Source organism: Columba livia, chromosome 5, assembly GCF_036013475.1.
Source record: "Columba livia isolate bColLiv1 breed racing homer chromosome 5, bColLiv1.pat.W.v2, whole genome shotgun sequence".
Classification (NCBI taxonomy): Eukaryota; Metazoa; Chordata; class Aves; order Columbiformes; family Columbidae; genus Columba; species Columba livia.
In genome coordinates, this window is record NC_088606.1 from 60,877,137 (window position 1) to 60,891,937 (window position 14,801).

Sequence of the window (14,801 nt, forward strand, 5' to 3'; positions counted from 1 at the left end):
TAATTACAGCTGGTGACATCAGACTTACAGACAGAGCACTGCAGGGATGAAGACAACCAGCAAATAAACAGTCTGTTCTGTGGCAACCAAATCCAGAATATCTTTACCATTCCCAGGAGATTCAATGGGAAACCAGGGTACAGAGTAAAATTCAGCTGGACAAAAGTAGTTTTCCCTGGCACTTTCTCAATATGGTGCCATTTTAGCTTAAAATAAGATAGTAATTTGTCATGTACCTGCACAGTATAGTTAGCCAGCATGCTTGAAGAAAAGCTGTGGAATATCAAGCAGAAGATGTTCTTCAGCTCTCTCCGTTACACAGCAAGTCAGAGATCAATGCTATGTGATTGAGACACCTTGTGCAAGGCCAGTTAGAAAAAAAGGCAAGGTTCAGCATAAAATTCAGTGCTGGGGAAAAGGAGGCTGAGAGGGAGACCTTGTTCAGTGTTTCCCATCTCAGTCATTTTGATGCTTGAATAAAGAAAGTCAATAAACTTGTCTTTAGGTGAGGAAAACAAAGGATTATTTTGGCCCTAGAGCAATTAAGAATGAGCAAAGCTAAACTCTAAGTGCAGTCTAAACTTGGGTACCATTTGCTTTGGTAATAATTCTATAAATTCCATCCATTTCCACAAAATAATTTTATTAGATACTTGAATACAAAAGATTTACAAATATATTAGTGTTTTCAATGCTGAAGGATAGAAAGCAACCTATATTTAAAGTCACACACACATATTAGTAACTCTGTCTCCAAAATACTGCATAAAAATACTTGGATTACTACTATGGAACTGACCCAGCAGTCTCTTTCTCTCTTTGTCAGAGAGATTCGCATCTTCATCAATAGCTTTCAACAGAGATAATAGCTCATCTTTTGTGGTCTTCTCAGTATTAGAGCGATACTCTCCTTCATCAAGTTTTTGGCAAAAGGTATAGCCTAAAAGGAAACACGAGATATTCAGACAGTTAACACCACACTCGACCACCTTGAGATTCTACAGATTCACCCTCCTTCAGAGGCCAGTTATTGTTGCAGCAAGTGTTTTTGCATCATCTCAGTCCCTTCTATCTGGGTGCATGACAAGAGTAATAAAGTTCCGTTCAAATTGTTACCTGTTATCATACTAGGATCCTGGCCTTTCTGCAAAGCCATCAGTTTATTGCTGACCATTTTATGCAGGGTCCCTGGGATCTTGAATAGAAAGAGAAGACAGCAGCTTAGAACAAGGCAATTCTGCATAAGCATACAAGATAACAAAACCCTGATCATTTTCTAGCACTTACCTTTAACACATCTTTTTGGTGATCCACGAGGAACAAGATCAGGAGGTCAGTTTTCCCTCTGGATAAAGTTTTATTGTTGATAATAGCTTTAGAGAATGTTCTTTTCACAACCATCCTGTTGTCACTCTAAAGAATAATGCGAAATGATGACCAGAAGAGGATAATTAGTCTCGCCCTTTAAAAAGGGCATCACCTTTGTTCTTCTAGAGTCATTGCTTTTCTGGTAGTCACAGATTCAAGCTACAAATGTGTCTTCTGACCAGTATCTGGGACCTCTAGATTTCAGTAAGTGTAAAGCAACAAGTAACAGTTAAGCATGAGCATTTACCTCCTCCTGTAGTTTGAGCTCTGTATTATGTGCTGCAACAGCCATGAAGTACAGTAGCCTTCTGAACTCCTCCCTGACTTGGCTGTCTAGGAGTTTCAAATAGAGCTGAACAGCTTCTAAGCACTGCTCCATCTTCCCATTCACTAGGGGGAGAGAAAGGTATCTGTTGCCATATTTATTTGAATAAATATTACAATAAAACATCTAAATTAACCACTGAACAGACGTTCATCTCTCTAAATGGAACTGATCAAAAAAGGCAATTCATTCTCACAAAAACTTCTCGCAGGCTGATGAGAGCTTTTTGCATGCAATGTGAGAATAGCCCACACCCAGCTTTTAGCCTGATATTTAAGAATTTCCACTTTCAATTAGCTTCAATTACAGTTCAGCATCTTGAATAGAACGCAAAAAACAGAACCATTTTCATTTTTCAGTAAAGAAAATGAATGACCTCTTGTTGTGGAAATAAATATCGCCCAAGAAATGAGGATTATGTCCTAGATAAATGGGGTAGTTTGATGAACTAGCTGCAATCTATTTTGTAGGACTTCGCTAAGTTTTAATTTGCCTTACTATGCAGAATACCCATTTTAGATGTGTGAATTATTTAAACGAAGTAGGTTTATCACATAGGGAGGAAGAGTGGGATATAAATGCAAAATATTCCCACAAACAAAGAACAAGAAGAATAATTAAGGCAGAAAAGGATGAAAAATAAGAAGAACAGGAATAGGATTGTGTTTATTGATGAGTAAAACACCAACAACTTTCTAAAATGGTGTCCAAACAAAATTTAAGAAATGCATTTCTGTAGGAAAGAGGAGAGAGTTGTGAATGGGGTACAAAGCATCCACACAGCATTAAGTTTAGATCTCATGGCCTAAATATTTAACATTAGGCCATGTTTATATTTAATTTCCCGTGGATATTTAATTTCCACAGATACCAACTACTACCAAATTATAGCACTCCAATTTCACAGCCTACATAGACCTAAACAAAAACTACAGAACTTCATACAGTCAGGACCAAAATTTCAAAGCACAGTCTTCATGACTAGAAATTAAAGAAAACGTGTAGAAGTCAATCTTGAAGCTTGATTGCTGTAGTAAATATTCATTTGTCAGTACATATCTCACATAAGCTTAGGAACACAGCTTTATTTTACTTACCTAACAGTTCTGCAATCCCTGAATGAATTTCAGGTGCATGGCTTAACAGTGGCTCCTTTTTTTGGCTGTAGTATCTACCAATATTTTCAAACAACAGTAGTTTCCATGTGTCTGCTTTATCTGGTTGATCAGGCAAGTTCCTGCTAATATCTACCACCATATGATCTGGAAGATATTCCAAGCAATCTATTGCTGCGGAGAGCCATTCGTCTGTCCTAGAAGACAGAGCGGTTTATCTTTGTAGCATTACTTACTGATGCCTTTCAGAGTTGGTTGCATTGTTTTTCACAGAAAGTAGATAGACTGGTTTCTCAATCACAGTGAAAACTGCACATGTAGGTTCTTAGATACATCAGAAATTCACATACACGCAAGACACTTTTCTGACACAGGCAGAGAACATAGCCATATACCTATTTATTATGTGTTTAATCAAGATGAAGAATTAGTAACTCACACACGTGAACAGTCACAAGCAGTTAAACCTTAAGTTGGTGATGTCCTCTACTGTTAGACAAGGACGTAGTTATTGCTAAATAAACAGAAACATGAACCTTGATCTGATTCAGACTGGTAAAAGTTTCTCAGACTACGTTTATAACTGCGTTTATATACAGTTTCAGGCTCAGTGCTCTTGGTTGTTTTTTTTAAATACAGTACGAGAAACAAAAAATTACTTGTGAGGGAATAGTTTAAAGGAAAAAACTTCAATATGATAGCAAAATGCTCTATTCTTCCTTCAATGCAAACAATTTCCCCTCTGAATACTACCAAATACTATCACTGCGTTCAAAAACTTTCAGTGTCAGCAGAAATTGTCTCAGGTACTTCCGGTTTAGAGCTTAGCAACTGCTATTTACCAGTTATTCCAGTCAGGTCTCCTCACATCCTTTCTGCAGTATTGGAGATTACTAAATTTCTACCCAAAGATCAACTGCGCTTTACATCCCCATGAAAGCAGCAAGTTTTTCCAAGTTGCAGAGGCGAGCAATGAATACTTACTGTGAGTCACTGAAGGCCTTGAGAACCTCTCTATCTAGGTAGTTACTTGTGATGACATATCCAGTTCCTTTCCTTGATTGTGGAAGCTGAGGTCTGATCTCATGGTGCTCAAGCAAAGACTCAAGGAGTGGAAGGTCTACAAGCTGCAGCAGACGAGCAATTGTTTGTTCTTGCCATACTTCGTTAATAACTGGGAAGGGTGGAATACACAAAGCACAGGGAGATTCAGCATGTGCACAAAGAGAGATTATGAAAACAAACAAGACAACCCCCCTTCCTCCCACCAGTCCTAACCTAACAGATTAATTTAACCCAAATAAAGATTTACAGTCACAGAGAGTATGGCCCTTATCACCTTTAAGTGCTTTTTATCACTGCAAAAGGCCAGAATTAGCCATTTGTTTGGTTAACTACGAGAACCACTTTTTAGATAGGTCTGAAGTGCCCTACATTCTTTGTGCTCTAATTTGCAAGCAATCTGTGTTCTATGTAAGGGATTAAAAAAAAAATAACAGTGATACTATTCTTACCACAGCTTCCACAATTATGATCTGGCTCATGCATTAGCATTTTTAACCCAAGGATAAAGCACCTTAGGTCATAGTTTAGTCTGAGAGGGATGACATGAATTGTCAAGAAGAGTTTCACAAATATCGAGGGAGTGCTGGATGGTGCAGATGCACAGTTAAAAAGCTAGGAAAGAGTTTTACCTTACAGTCAACTATTAGCCGTGATTAAGTCAGGCACAGAAGTAGTGTATGTAATTTATTTATTATGAAAAATGGTCCTAACTGAAATAATGCGCTACACAATTGCATATTCTTCTCTACAAAATTCAACTACAGACAATGGGTCCTGTCTGATGAAATAGAGGTAAAAAGCAAGCCTGCAACAAATATAATTTGCTTTTGTTATGACATGTGTTCAAAACAAAATACTACAAGAGTCAGTTTTACTGTCTCCAATCTGTCAGGCATAAGCCTTTCCAGTCCTACAGTGATTATCTTCCTTCTCCCACAAACAAATGATGGCAACATTATTTGACTTACCTTGACGGGACAAACTGTCCGAAACGTTTACTCGAGGGGTATTTGCAGGCTTTAAACTTAGGTTTTCCCAGAGGTCCTCCAAGTTTTCTGGTTTGACAGGAGTAGAGTGAAACAACATGCTCTTCTCATGTCTGCGATTAAAAACCCAGTTTTTATATCATATATATATACATGTCCACATATACAGATATCCAAACATAGCATGTAACACATAAACATGAGATTAAAAACATGTTTTCTCTCTATAAATATTTATATAATCTTCTCCTTCTCCACTACCTGACAGTTTCTCTGTTCAAGTCGTACCAGAGAATGTATGATACCTTAAAGAATTATTTGTGTGCAACAGTGGCATGCAAGTGCACAATTCCTCTCCTAGTACTTGTCACAGCTGGCATCAGGAAGCTACCTCAGTTGCCACCGAGAAAATCTAAGAGGAAGTGGTTAAGAGGGCAAGTTATTTTTCAACCACCCAAACAAAATTCTACCCTCAAAACCTCCTGAGTTTTAAGACCTTATTCCTGACGGTGAAGCAAGGACACAATTTAAGAGCTGTTCTTTTCAAAAACCTAGATGGTGCTTGCTCTGTAGCAACATCATTCCTCAAGTTAGGAAGCTTGTTCATGCCATCAGCTAATCAAAGGCTTCAGAAATCTGTCACCCACTCCTGTGTGTTCACTGGTCCTTCTCAACTGCCTTCATATGCTATCGAGCAGACAGCGTAACAACTCCAGCCACAAAATTACTATTCCTCCAAGAATATTTGTTTAATTTCAATTTCTATAGCTTCTTTGTTTTAGGGCACTGCAAAATCCTTTTGATGTCCACTAGCTTTGCTATGTGTGTGACGAGCTGCATGTGCAATAGATCTGTTCTTTCCACTAGATGAAGAAATGTAACCCAATGGATCAGTGCCCTGCCCAGAAGAAAAATACCTCCATTCTACACTAATAGAACATGAATAACCTTGTTTCATGACTGCTTGTCCAATATCTTTTAAGTCTTGCTATAACAGCCCTTGTGATTAATATATTTTTAAATACCAGATTTGATTAGTGTTTTTAATTTCTCACAAATTCTCCTCTTTGCAAATAAAAATTTGGAACAGTTTGCTTTAGAACAGAGCAAGAGCTAATGGGGGGGGGAGGGGAGGAAGAGGAAGGAGAAGCAGAACCAAGACACTACCCATTTTTAATCTCCACTTGTAGAATTTTCTGATCAGTTTGGTTGAGGCACCGAAGTTCACATATGCTACTCTTATTAACACATCAATCACATAAGATATTTTCTTTTTCGGGTCAATACTATCTGCAATTTTCAATAGTGTTTCTTGTAAGAATATGTTGGAATATGTACAGAGGTTAACACTTGACAAAAACTGTTTAAGGGAAGTTATATATCTTTGGAGCAATGTGTTCTGTTTTGTGATGGGTTAGTCAGTACCATTCTCAACCTTCTTTGCCCACTCCTAAAGAGACAGGGAAACAAAACCTCACTGTTGCACTTCCCTCTGCTTCTAAAATGGCATGTAATAGCACAACAGCATAACAGCCTGCTCCCTAGCTTAGAAATAAGTCATACGCGCACAAAGAAACAGCCCAAAACATTTCAGAAAGCTAAATTTGAAGTATAGTAGAGCTAAGATTATGAAAGAAGAAAACAATTTTTACCTATTTTTTCCTTAAAAACTGGCTGCATTACTGGTTTATGACAGATCTAGGTGTGCAGTGACTAAAGATTGTTCCATGGCATCAGGCTGTTTGATGCACCTGAATTCCAGTTGGTTATACTGGTTTAGAGCCCAGGAGATCAGTATCTGTAATGCACTTAATTTCTACCCTCCTAACCTCCTCCCCCAAGGCAATGTGATAACAGACACAAAAAATAAGTAACTACACAGGCTGAATGATTTACTCACTTCGGATTGCTGTTTCCTACCTATCTTCTACCCACAAATATCTGTAAAGTATCAATTTTTTCCCCTTCAGGTCCTGTAGTTGTACAACAGTTTTCACTTCTCTCCCCAGAATACATAATATTTTCCTATAGTAAAAAATGTCTTCATGTTCCAGGTACTAACCTTTGTGGTGTACACTGCTGGTAATCTTTATCAAGTTCCGACTGGTTTGAGACATTTGTGAATCTGTAGAGGCTACTGCTACTGTCTTCAAACACAGACCGTTTGTCTTTTCCAAAGACCCTAGTTGAAACAGCCTCAAATACTTTGTAATCCATCAGAGCTTGACATACACGCACTATTTTAGCACGGGAAATATCAATATCCCCAAAATACTTGTTCTGTAGAAGATGGGCAAAGACAACATCCACCGCATCAGAACCAATGAAACAGTCATGATAGCACTTCAGGTTCTGGCGACGCTTTTTCACTTCCACTTGAGTTTGAAGTGCATTGATAATGCTGCTCCAGACATATGTTGCTCCAAATGGTTTCTGCGCCAAGCTAAAGCCTAAGAACAGAGAAAGCGTAAGGACCAAATTAATGTTGTAATTAGGAAAGAACTGCCCCCTTTCTGGCTTCTAGCTTTCATGAATCTTGCAAGGACTTCAAAATCTTTGAGATTTGCTCATGTATTTACATTTTGTTACTGCCTTAGCAAGTCTGCCCGCATTGCACCGAAGTCTCTGTCTCATTGCATTAGCCTGAAGCTTTGCAACCTGGAGCTTCTAACTCTTTCAGTCTGTCACTCTGACACCACCCCTTTGCATGCTCCTCCATCACCTAATGGTTACCCTTGCAGAACCTACTCCTAAGCACAGGTTCCCACAACCTAAATCCAGCCATAGGTACTTGTAACTCCCCAGTTCCTCTATGAACAGTGACAAACCTACGCAGCTGGGCAGGGGAAGAGGGAACCAGGGATGAAGATACAAATCAGAACATTGTTTCCAACAGGATTGTGCATACACACAATCAGCACTTAGCATATCACACTAACAAGATCAAGAATTCTCTCAAGACACCACTCCCTGGGCACTTATCCTACCACAGCTCCAACAGAGATTGGAGCTCTGTGTACTCAATGTCACTTCCTCGAGCCAGCCAGTCTTTCCTCCCCCAATAAAACCACTAAACTATTACTCATTTACCAATCTGATTAAGAATAGCATTGCTAGCAACTAACAGTTTGACCAGAGGCTAAACTCAGATGCCACAAAGACTTAAAAATACAGAATATATTTATAAAGTTTGCAGGTGGCATCCAACTGGGAAGAGTTGCAGCTACCAGAGAGGCTAGATTTAGAATACATGTTTCTCAGTAAATCAGATGAATTATTTATTAAGAGAGAAAGCAGGGGAAGAGGACAGAAATCAAAAGCTGAAGGACAAAATATGGAATGAGGAGTTGGCAGCAATCCTTCAGAAAGCCATCTGGGGTTATGACAGACCTCAAACCAAATGAATTAACAGTGTGATGCAGTGTTTAAAAAAAAACAACATGCAACTCATTCTGGAACATATTACCATGAACATTTTCCACAGAGATGCAGGAGGTATTTTTTCTGTTCTGTTTAGTCTGAAGTGGCTTTAGTTAGAGAATTGCATTCCAAGTCTGGGCACCAGAGTTTCCAGCTGATGTACCGGAGAGCCCAGAAATTAGCAAGTTGTCAGGTGGTGTGGAGAAGCCATAGGAGCAATAAATATTGGGGGGGGGGGGAAGGCAGGGAATGCAACAGAATTTGAACACACCAGCACTGCTATAAAGGAAAGCAACAGCTCTCTTCAGAGCTATTATCAGATAGACACCTGCTTCTGAGAAGATTCAGGTCAGGAAAACAAAAAGCTTTTTAAATAGAAGGCATTGAACCAGACCAGGTAGAAACCTACCCGAGCCTCCAGTTTCCAAAGTTTTAAAAGTACAAGACAGACAAAGCACGCACTTGCTGATAGTTTAACCTGATGACACCTTCAGCTAGGCAGGACAAACAAAACAGCATACAGAATTTCCTTCCAGTCCTACATTTGAATAGCTGACTAGCCTGTCTGGAAGGGAAGGAAAAAAAACAAACCAAACACCACCAAACGTACATCAACGCTGGTTGCTGTTGCTAAAATAAGTATCAACACACACTACCTGCAAAAAATGTTACCATTAACCACTGTTTTATCACATCTTCCTTCCACACACGCGCCTCTGAACCTCTTTTGGGGTAAGTGGTATTAAGTGGGCACTAAGTATTAATGGTTTTACAAAGTTATGGTGCTCGGGTGGGGTGGGGGGGGGAAGCAGAAAACGTTCTCAACCAGCGACGTTTCGCGTTGCATTAATGATCTACCTGATTTTTACTTCGCTTCCAGGACAGAAACAGCCGCCCGAGTCTCCCCGGTACCCACCGCCGCCCGTGGGCACCTGACACGCACCACGATCGCAGCCGCCGAGCCCGGGCGGCGGGGCGGCACACGAAGCTCCGCCGCCGAGCGCGGTGAGGGGCGGCAGGGCAGGCGCGAAGCCCGCACGGGGCCTCCAGGCGGAAACACCTCCCTCCACCGGCGCCGGACAGCGGCCAAGATTTGAATCTCTGCGGAGCGGGGAAAGGCGCCGGCGCGGAGCTGCGGGCGAGGAGCTGCGGGCACGGAGCTCCCGGCGCGGAGCGGGCCGGCTCCGACCCCCGGGCCCGCGGCGGGGCAGCCCCATCTCGCCTACCAGCTGTCCCCACCAAGCCCGGGCTGAGGTCGCCCCTCTCCCCCCCAGCCGCGCTCCCCGCCCCGTACCCGGCGGCCTGGCGGCGGGACTGCAGACGGCGCTGAGGCTCAAAGCCGCCGCCTTCTCCCGCACCGTGGCCATGGCCGGCTCCGCGCACTGCCGCGCCGCTCGGCGCCCGCGGGGAGAGTAGCCCGCCGGGGGGCGGGGCCGCCGCGCCCGCGCTGTCTCCCATTGGCCGGGCAGTGGGCGCGGGGGCGGGGCGCGCGCGACGGCGGCGGTTGAACGGCTGCCCGCGTGCCGCGCGAGGCGGGATCGCCTCAGAGATGGCGGCGGGGGTAGCGCTGAGGGGACGCGGGGCCGCAGCGATATGGGTCTGAGGGCCTGCGGTGGCAAAGAGCAGCGAAAGCACACCTAGGCAACCCCCCTTCCGAGATGCGCCCAGGCCCGCGGCCGGGCGGATTTACAAGATGTTTCCAGCGAAATCCATAAACAGCGACTGTTTTCAGAGAGAAAATGCAGCAAAGAGTTTGTGCGTTTACCAGCGATACAGTTCTGGTGCGAGGGACCAACAGTTCAGCAACAATGTGAAAAATTACTTTTCTTTTTGTTCCTTTTTTTTTTTTAAGAAGAACAACTGAACCCATGCAAAAAAACACAAACCAAACAAAAACCCCTCAGAAAACATTTGCTTTGCATACAGAGAATTTAAAGATATTCAAAGCAGTAAGAAACTGTGAGGGAGAAAAAGTAGTTAGATCAAAGATGTTTCTAGGCTGCTGGCTCTGGCTGTGTTTAAAATGCTTGTTAATCTTTTGTCTGAATATTTCGCAATATAAGTTGTAGGGAAGAGGTTCTCAAGGACGTGATTTAGTGCTAGATTTAGGTTATGGTTCTACTCAATCTTGAGGGTGTCTTCCAAACAAAATGATTGTGTGAAAGGGCTCTGCTGCTCTCAGCTGGGTAACAGCATCAAACACCAGAGCTGTAAAATCCCTCATGTTTCCAACAGCGGTACAAACGCTACCCTGCATTCCTGGCCATAGAATATAGAACCCTGTTGGTTGAAGAGCACAAAATGCAATTTCCTCGCCATTTTTACAGTGTAATTAAAAAAAAATCAAACTGGTCTGTTCTATTTAAGCTAATCCAAGAATAGGCCTCATATGTGACTGTGGATGAACAATTAAACTGTGTTTCTTGCTTGTTATCAAGACATATGGCTTGAACAACCACATATGGTTGAAATTTTCCTTGTGATGTCTTATATGAGCTGTTTATTACAGCAGTAGGCATTTTTTTTTATTGGAATGAAATAATAAATTCACTTTCAGGGTAATAAAAGGTTTTTCTACTGTCTACAGGAAACAGATGAGAGATCCAACATAATTTTCGACTAAGTATGGAGTATTTGGATGATTATTAGTCAATGAAAGTGTTTTAAAACAACATAAAATTCAGTCATATTTTTTGGCTGATTCCAATAGGTGCAAACACAAAGCTAAATTGATCTCCATGATACACAACATCAGAAGTATATAATGAACATTAAAGACCAAATAATACAGATATTACAAGTCATACAAAAATTCAAAGTTGTCAGATTGTTGAACTGATGGTAGTTTCGCAAAACAAAACCCCCTGTGAAGCTTCAGCCTGTTCTACAATGAATTTCATGCAAGCAGGTGTAAAGTGCAGGACGTCTGCTATCCACAGAAGCTCAGGTGAGCTTTACGTTGTCCTCATTTGTCACACAGTGCTGTAGGTCTGTTCATTGCATACAAATTAATTAAAAAATGGACTTCATATTTGTAAGTTGTGAAAAATTGGTATGGGGAACTAGATACCACAGATTTATGGCAAACATTTCTTCATGTTTTACTAGCAGCACAATAAAGTATGTAATAATGGATTTCTAACAGGGGAAGTTCTTGTTAAGGTTTTCTGAGAAAGAAGTCTTAAGTTTCTGGGCTTAAGCCCAGAGAAAAAGGAATCTATTCAAACTAGCAAAATGCTGGCCTTTGAAAATGAACATATTGTTTTTCAACAAAGGAAGTACAAACAGAGATTTATTTCTTGGGGGAAGAGAGGAAGATGTTAAAAAAACCCAAACAACCAAACAGTTTGATACCTAAGTGTCTGTTTTGGCAATTGTCTTTTAAGAAGCTAATAAAAATATATAACGAATGTGTCAATGGAGACTTCCATGATACATTATTTTATTTTTCCCTACTTTGTAGTAGTTTGATGCTAGACTTTTTTGAGGCATTGTCCAGAATATATTAACTGCAAATCAGTAAATACCTGGGTTCGTTTTAATTCTTCAAAATCATTGATTTTTGAATGGTTGTTGAAATAAAGCGATGCAGTCCATCATTCTGCAATGGTTCACCACGATCTTGAGAGAACTCAGAACTACAAACATTTTCAAAGGGGTGTACCAATCAGTTAATGGGATAATTACACCTGACATCACACAAGAATTTGTCAAAATACTGCTTGTAGGAAACAGAGTGAACCCCGCATAATGCACTGTGAGCTGCTCATCTAGAAGGTTGTAAGACTTTTATTCTAGTATTTTATTACTAGGTGACCAACAGTCTCCTCTGGATTTCTGCCTTTGCCTCCCCGCTTCCCCCCAGTGACCACATCACACCAGCTTCTCCAGGGTCTGGGCAGCCAGCTGCTCTCCAACAGTATCTGCTATCAAAGGATGTTGAAAACACAATATAACTTTCAGTATTTCTTACAATGACAGTATTATAAAATGCTTTCTTAAAGCACAGATACACTTTATATAATTATTACCATATATAAAATTAATTTGTACTCTTATATAGTCATTTTAAATAACGCAATCTGGTGCAGCCAGTATGGTCATTCTTTGCTGGTGTAATTCCTTAGATTACGCTGCAAAGATCTCAGGATGAAAGCACAACACACTCTATTTGGCTTCACCTTCCACTCTGTTCTCCCAAAACTATCCTTCCTGAAGTTGAACACAAGAGAACGTCAATTACAAAGACATAATTAACATAATTCATCAAATCACTTAGGACCAACTTAGTAGTGGCATTCCTACCTGCCCGTGGAACAGCAACTTTGCTCCAAAATACAGCACTACAGACAGAGCCAGATGCTACTGTAGGTAAATACACCCAAATCTGGTCTGCAGGGTGTTGTTCTCCAATGGAGACTGTAAACTGCACCAGCAAAGGAAGTCTGATGATACATGGAAAGCTTTGCTGTTGGCTCTCTACCTAATAATGTTACGTGAAATCGCACAGAACAACAACTTCGTGATCTAGTTAAGGTGGCTAAAATGTATTTTGAACAGATTATGCAACCTAGTTATAATTCATACAGTTGTGCCAGATTCTTTGAAACCGTTATAAAGAACTTTAATAGTGAAGAACAGCAAATGAAAAAAACTACTTTGATTTATTTCCAGGTAATCTAGAAATGCTCCTGCCAACTACAACAGGATCGAGAGAGCAGTCTATGTTTTGAAGAATTTACAAACTTAAGCTTTCAAGAATTTCTGAGTCTCAAGTAAGAACTGTAGGTTTAATTAGAAGTATACAGGAGAAGCAGAGCATTTAAATTCAGCAGCCACAGTTTCAGGCACGTCTGCTGCTCAGGATCTGATTCACTTATTCATCAATTAAGTGTCTGCTTGAGGATAAAGATGATGATAGAGGTTCCTGTGGGCTGTCACCCACATTCAGGTCTTCCCTGATTATGGGGAGAGAGAACTCAAAATAGAAACTTGTATCATCACAAAGTAAGAACCTGATGAATCTCTTTATGTAAAGGGCTGCCTAGCTTTTTCCATAATGAACCTGGAAGCTGGACAGCCAACCGGTATTTGGATGCAAGAGCACCTGTAATTTCCAGATATTCTGGGCACAAATGAAGGAGATATAATTGAATACAAGACCTCACAAAGCAAAAGAGGACTGTGTGATGAAGTATCTGAATATCATTATTGAAAAAAGTTGGAGGATGTGTTGCCTAAAAAAGGTGCAGGCATATTAACAGAAAATACGGGGTGCTGTTGCTTTATCTACAGAGGATCAATGCTTGGGTTAAGTGACTGGGAAATGTTACGTATTCTTGAAGAAACAAAGGAAAAAGGGTGTTTCAATTTCAAAATTTTTAGAAAAACTCAAAGGACCCCAAACCTGGAAAACAAAATGTTCTAAAACCAAAAAATGTTCAATGTCCCAATTATTATTTACATTTTAAACACACACACACAAAAAATAGATTTTTCACTGAAAAATGACTATGAAATAAAGAGGCATTCTTGCAAGAGAATACTATCCAATTTCTTATTTTCAAAAGAGTTTAGAACCCACTTTTCTGAAGGTTTAGCATAGACTCTACATTTGAAATGGTGATTTTATCTCAAACACGTCAGACTACAGAAGGCTCTCTTATACCAAACTTTTTTTCTAGATTTCAAATATCTTCCCGTAACAACATAAGCTTTAAAGATTAAGTGTATGTCAACACAGCTTAAATTTATATATACATAAGATTTTAATGCCATAATCACAAGGATCTATTGAACCCAATCTTTATGGCTGTTTCTGAAAAGGCATAGCAATTAATAATTACCATAAAAATTCAGAAAAATATTCCAGTTATTTAGAACAGTTACTCTCTTGTTTTTTCCTCACTTAAGTATCAACAATGCCTGTATTCACTACAGTGCATTAGTTGATGAAAGGAGAACATTTTAAACAGTAACCCTTAAAATGTTGCTCCATTCCATTCAGAAATGATGAGACAAATTAGATTCCAATATATGGTTCATTGTCACATAAAGAAACTCACGTAAAGGAAAAAGAACAGCTTGAGTTACAGAAATTACAATTATCATAACATTATCAAATCTCTGTTTCATCCACCATGATGATACAAAGTTCAGTATGTTGGTTTTTAATACTGAAAGAGCCCTATGAAAATCAGAAAACTCTCTCTTCCACCTCTGTTAATCTCAAATTTAAGAAAATGAAGAGCTATTAATACAATACTGAATTGCAAAAGGCCGTTTGAAATGCTGGATGGATAAGAAGGAAGCTGCAAGAACTCCCATGGTGAATTCGCTTTATTGCTACACAATGTGTTCCTCTGTTTGTACCAAAGAGCACAGGAGGTTTGCTGGGGGATGAACCCCACAGGTCAGAGAGGACTGACACTCTGCCTTATGATACAGAGCACATTATTCACAAATACACTCTGCTTGGTCCCAATTTCCCATCTAGAATTAAGAAAGGACTTCAGTGATAGG

General features: G+C 40.2%; 1 protein-coding gene across 5 annotated transcripts in view; it reads right to left on the reverse strand.

The window, feature by feature from the left end:
- The window catches only part of LOC102089476 (DEP domain-containing protein 7), a 28,857-nt gene extending 19,130 nt beyond the window's left edge, over positions 1-9,727 (reverse strand). For 2 of the 5 annotated variants that reach the window (XM_065065360.1, XM_065065359.1), the window contains exons 1-6: positions 9,574-9,726; positions 6,922-7,309; positions 4,842-4,972; positions 3,793-3,982; positions 2,791-3,005; positions 1,616-1,758 (exon numbers count right to left, since the gene is read on the reverse strand). In XM_065065360.1, coding sequence (XP_064921432.1) covers positions 1,616-1,758; positions 2,791-3,005; positions 3,793-3,982; positions 4,842-4,972; positions 6,922-7,309; positions 9,574-9,646 — 1,140 coding nt within the window. In that variant the 5' untranslated portion in view covers positions 9,647-9,726. Of the gene's footprint in view, positions 1-626; positions 941-1,116; positions 1,196-1,287; positions 1,414-1,615; positions 1,759-2,790; positions 3,006-3,792; positions 3,983-4,841; positions 4,973-6,921; positions 7,310-7,438; positions 7,509-9,573 lie in introns of those variants that run through there. The other 3 variants (XM_065065363.1, XM_065065361.1, XM_065065362.1) reach the window with 3 other exon arrangements.
- Between the last annotated feature and the right edge of the window lie 5,074 nt (positions 9,728-14,801).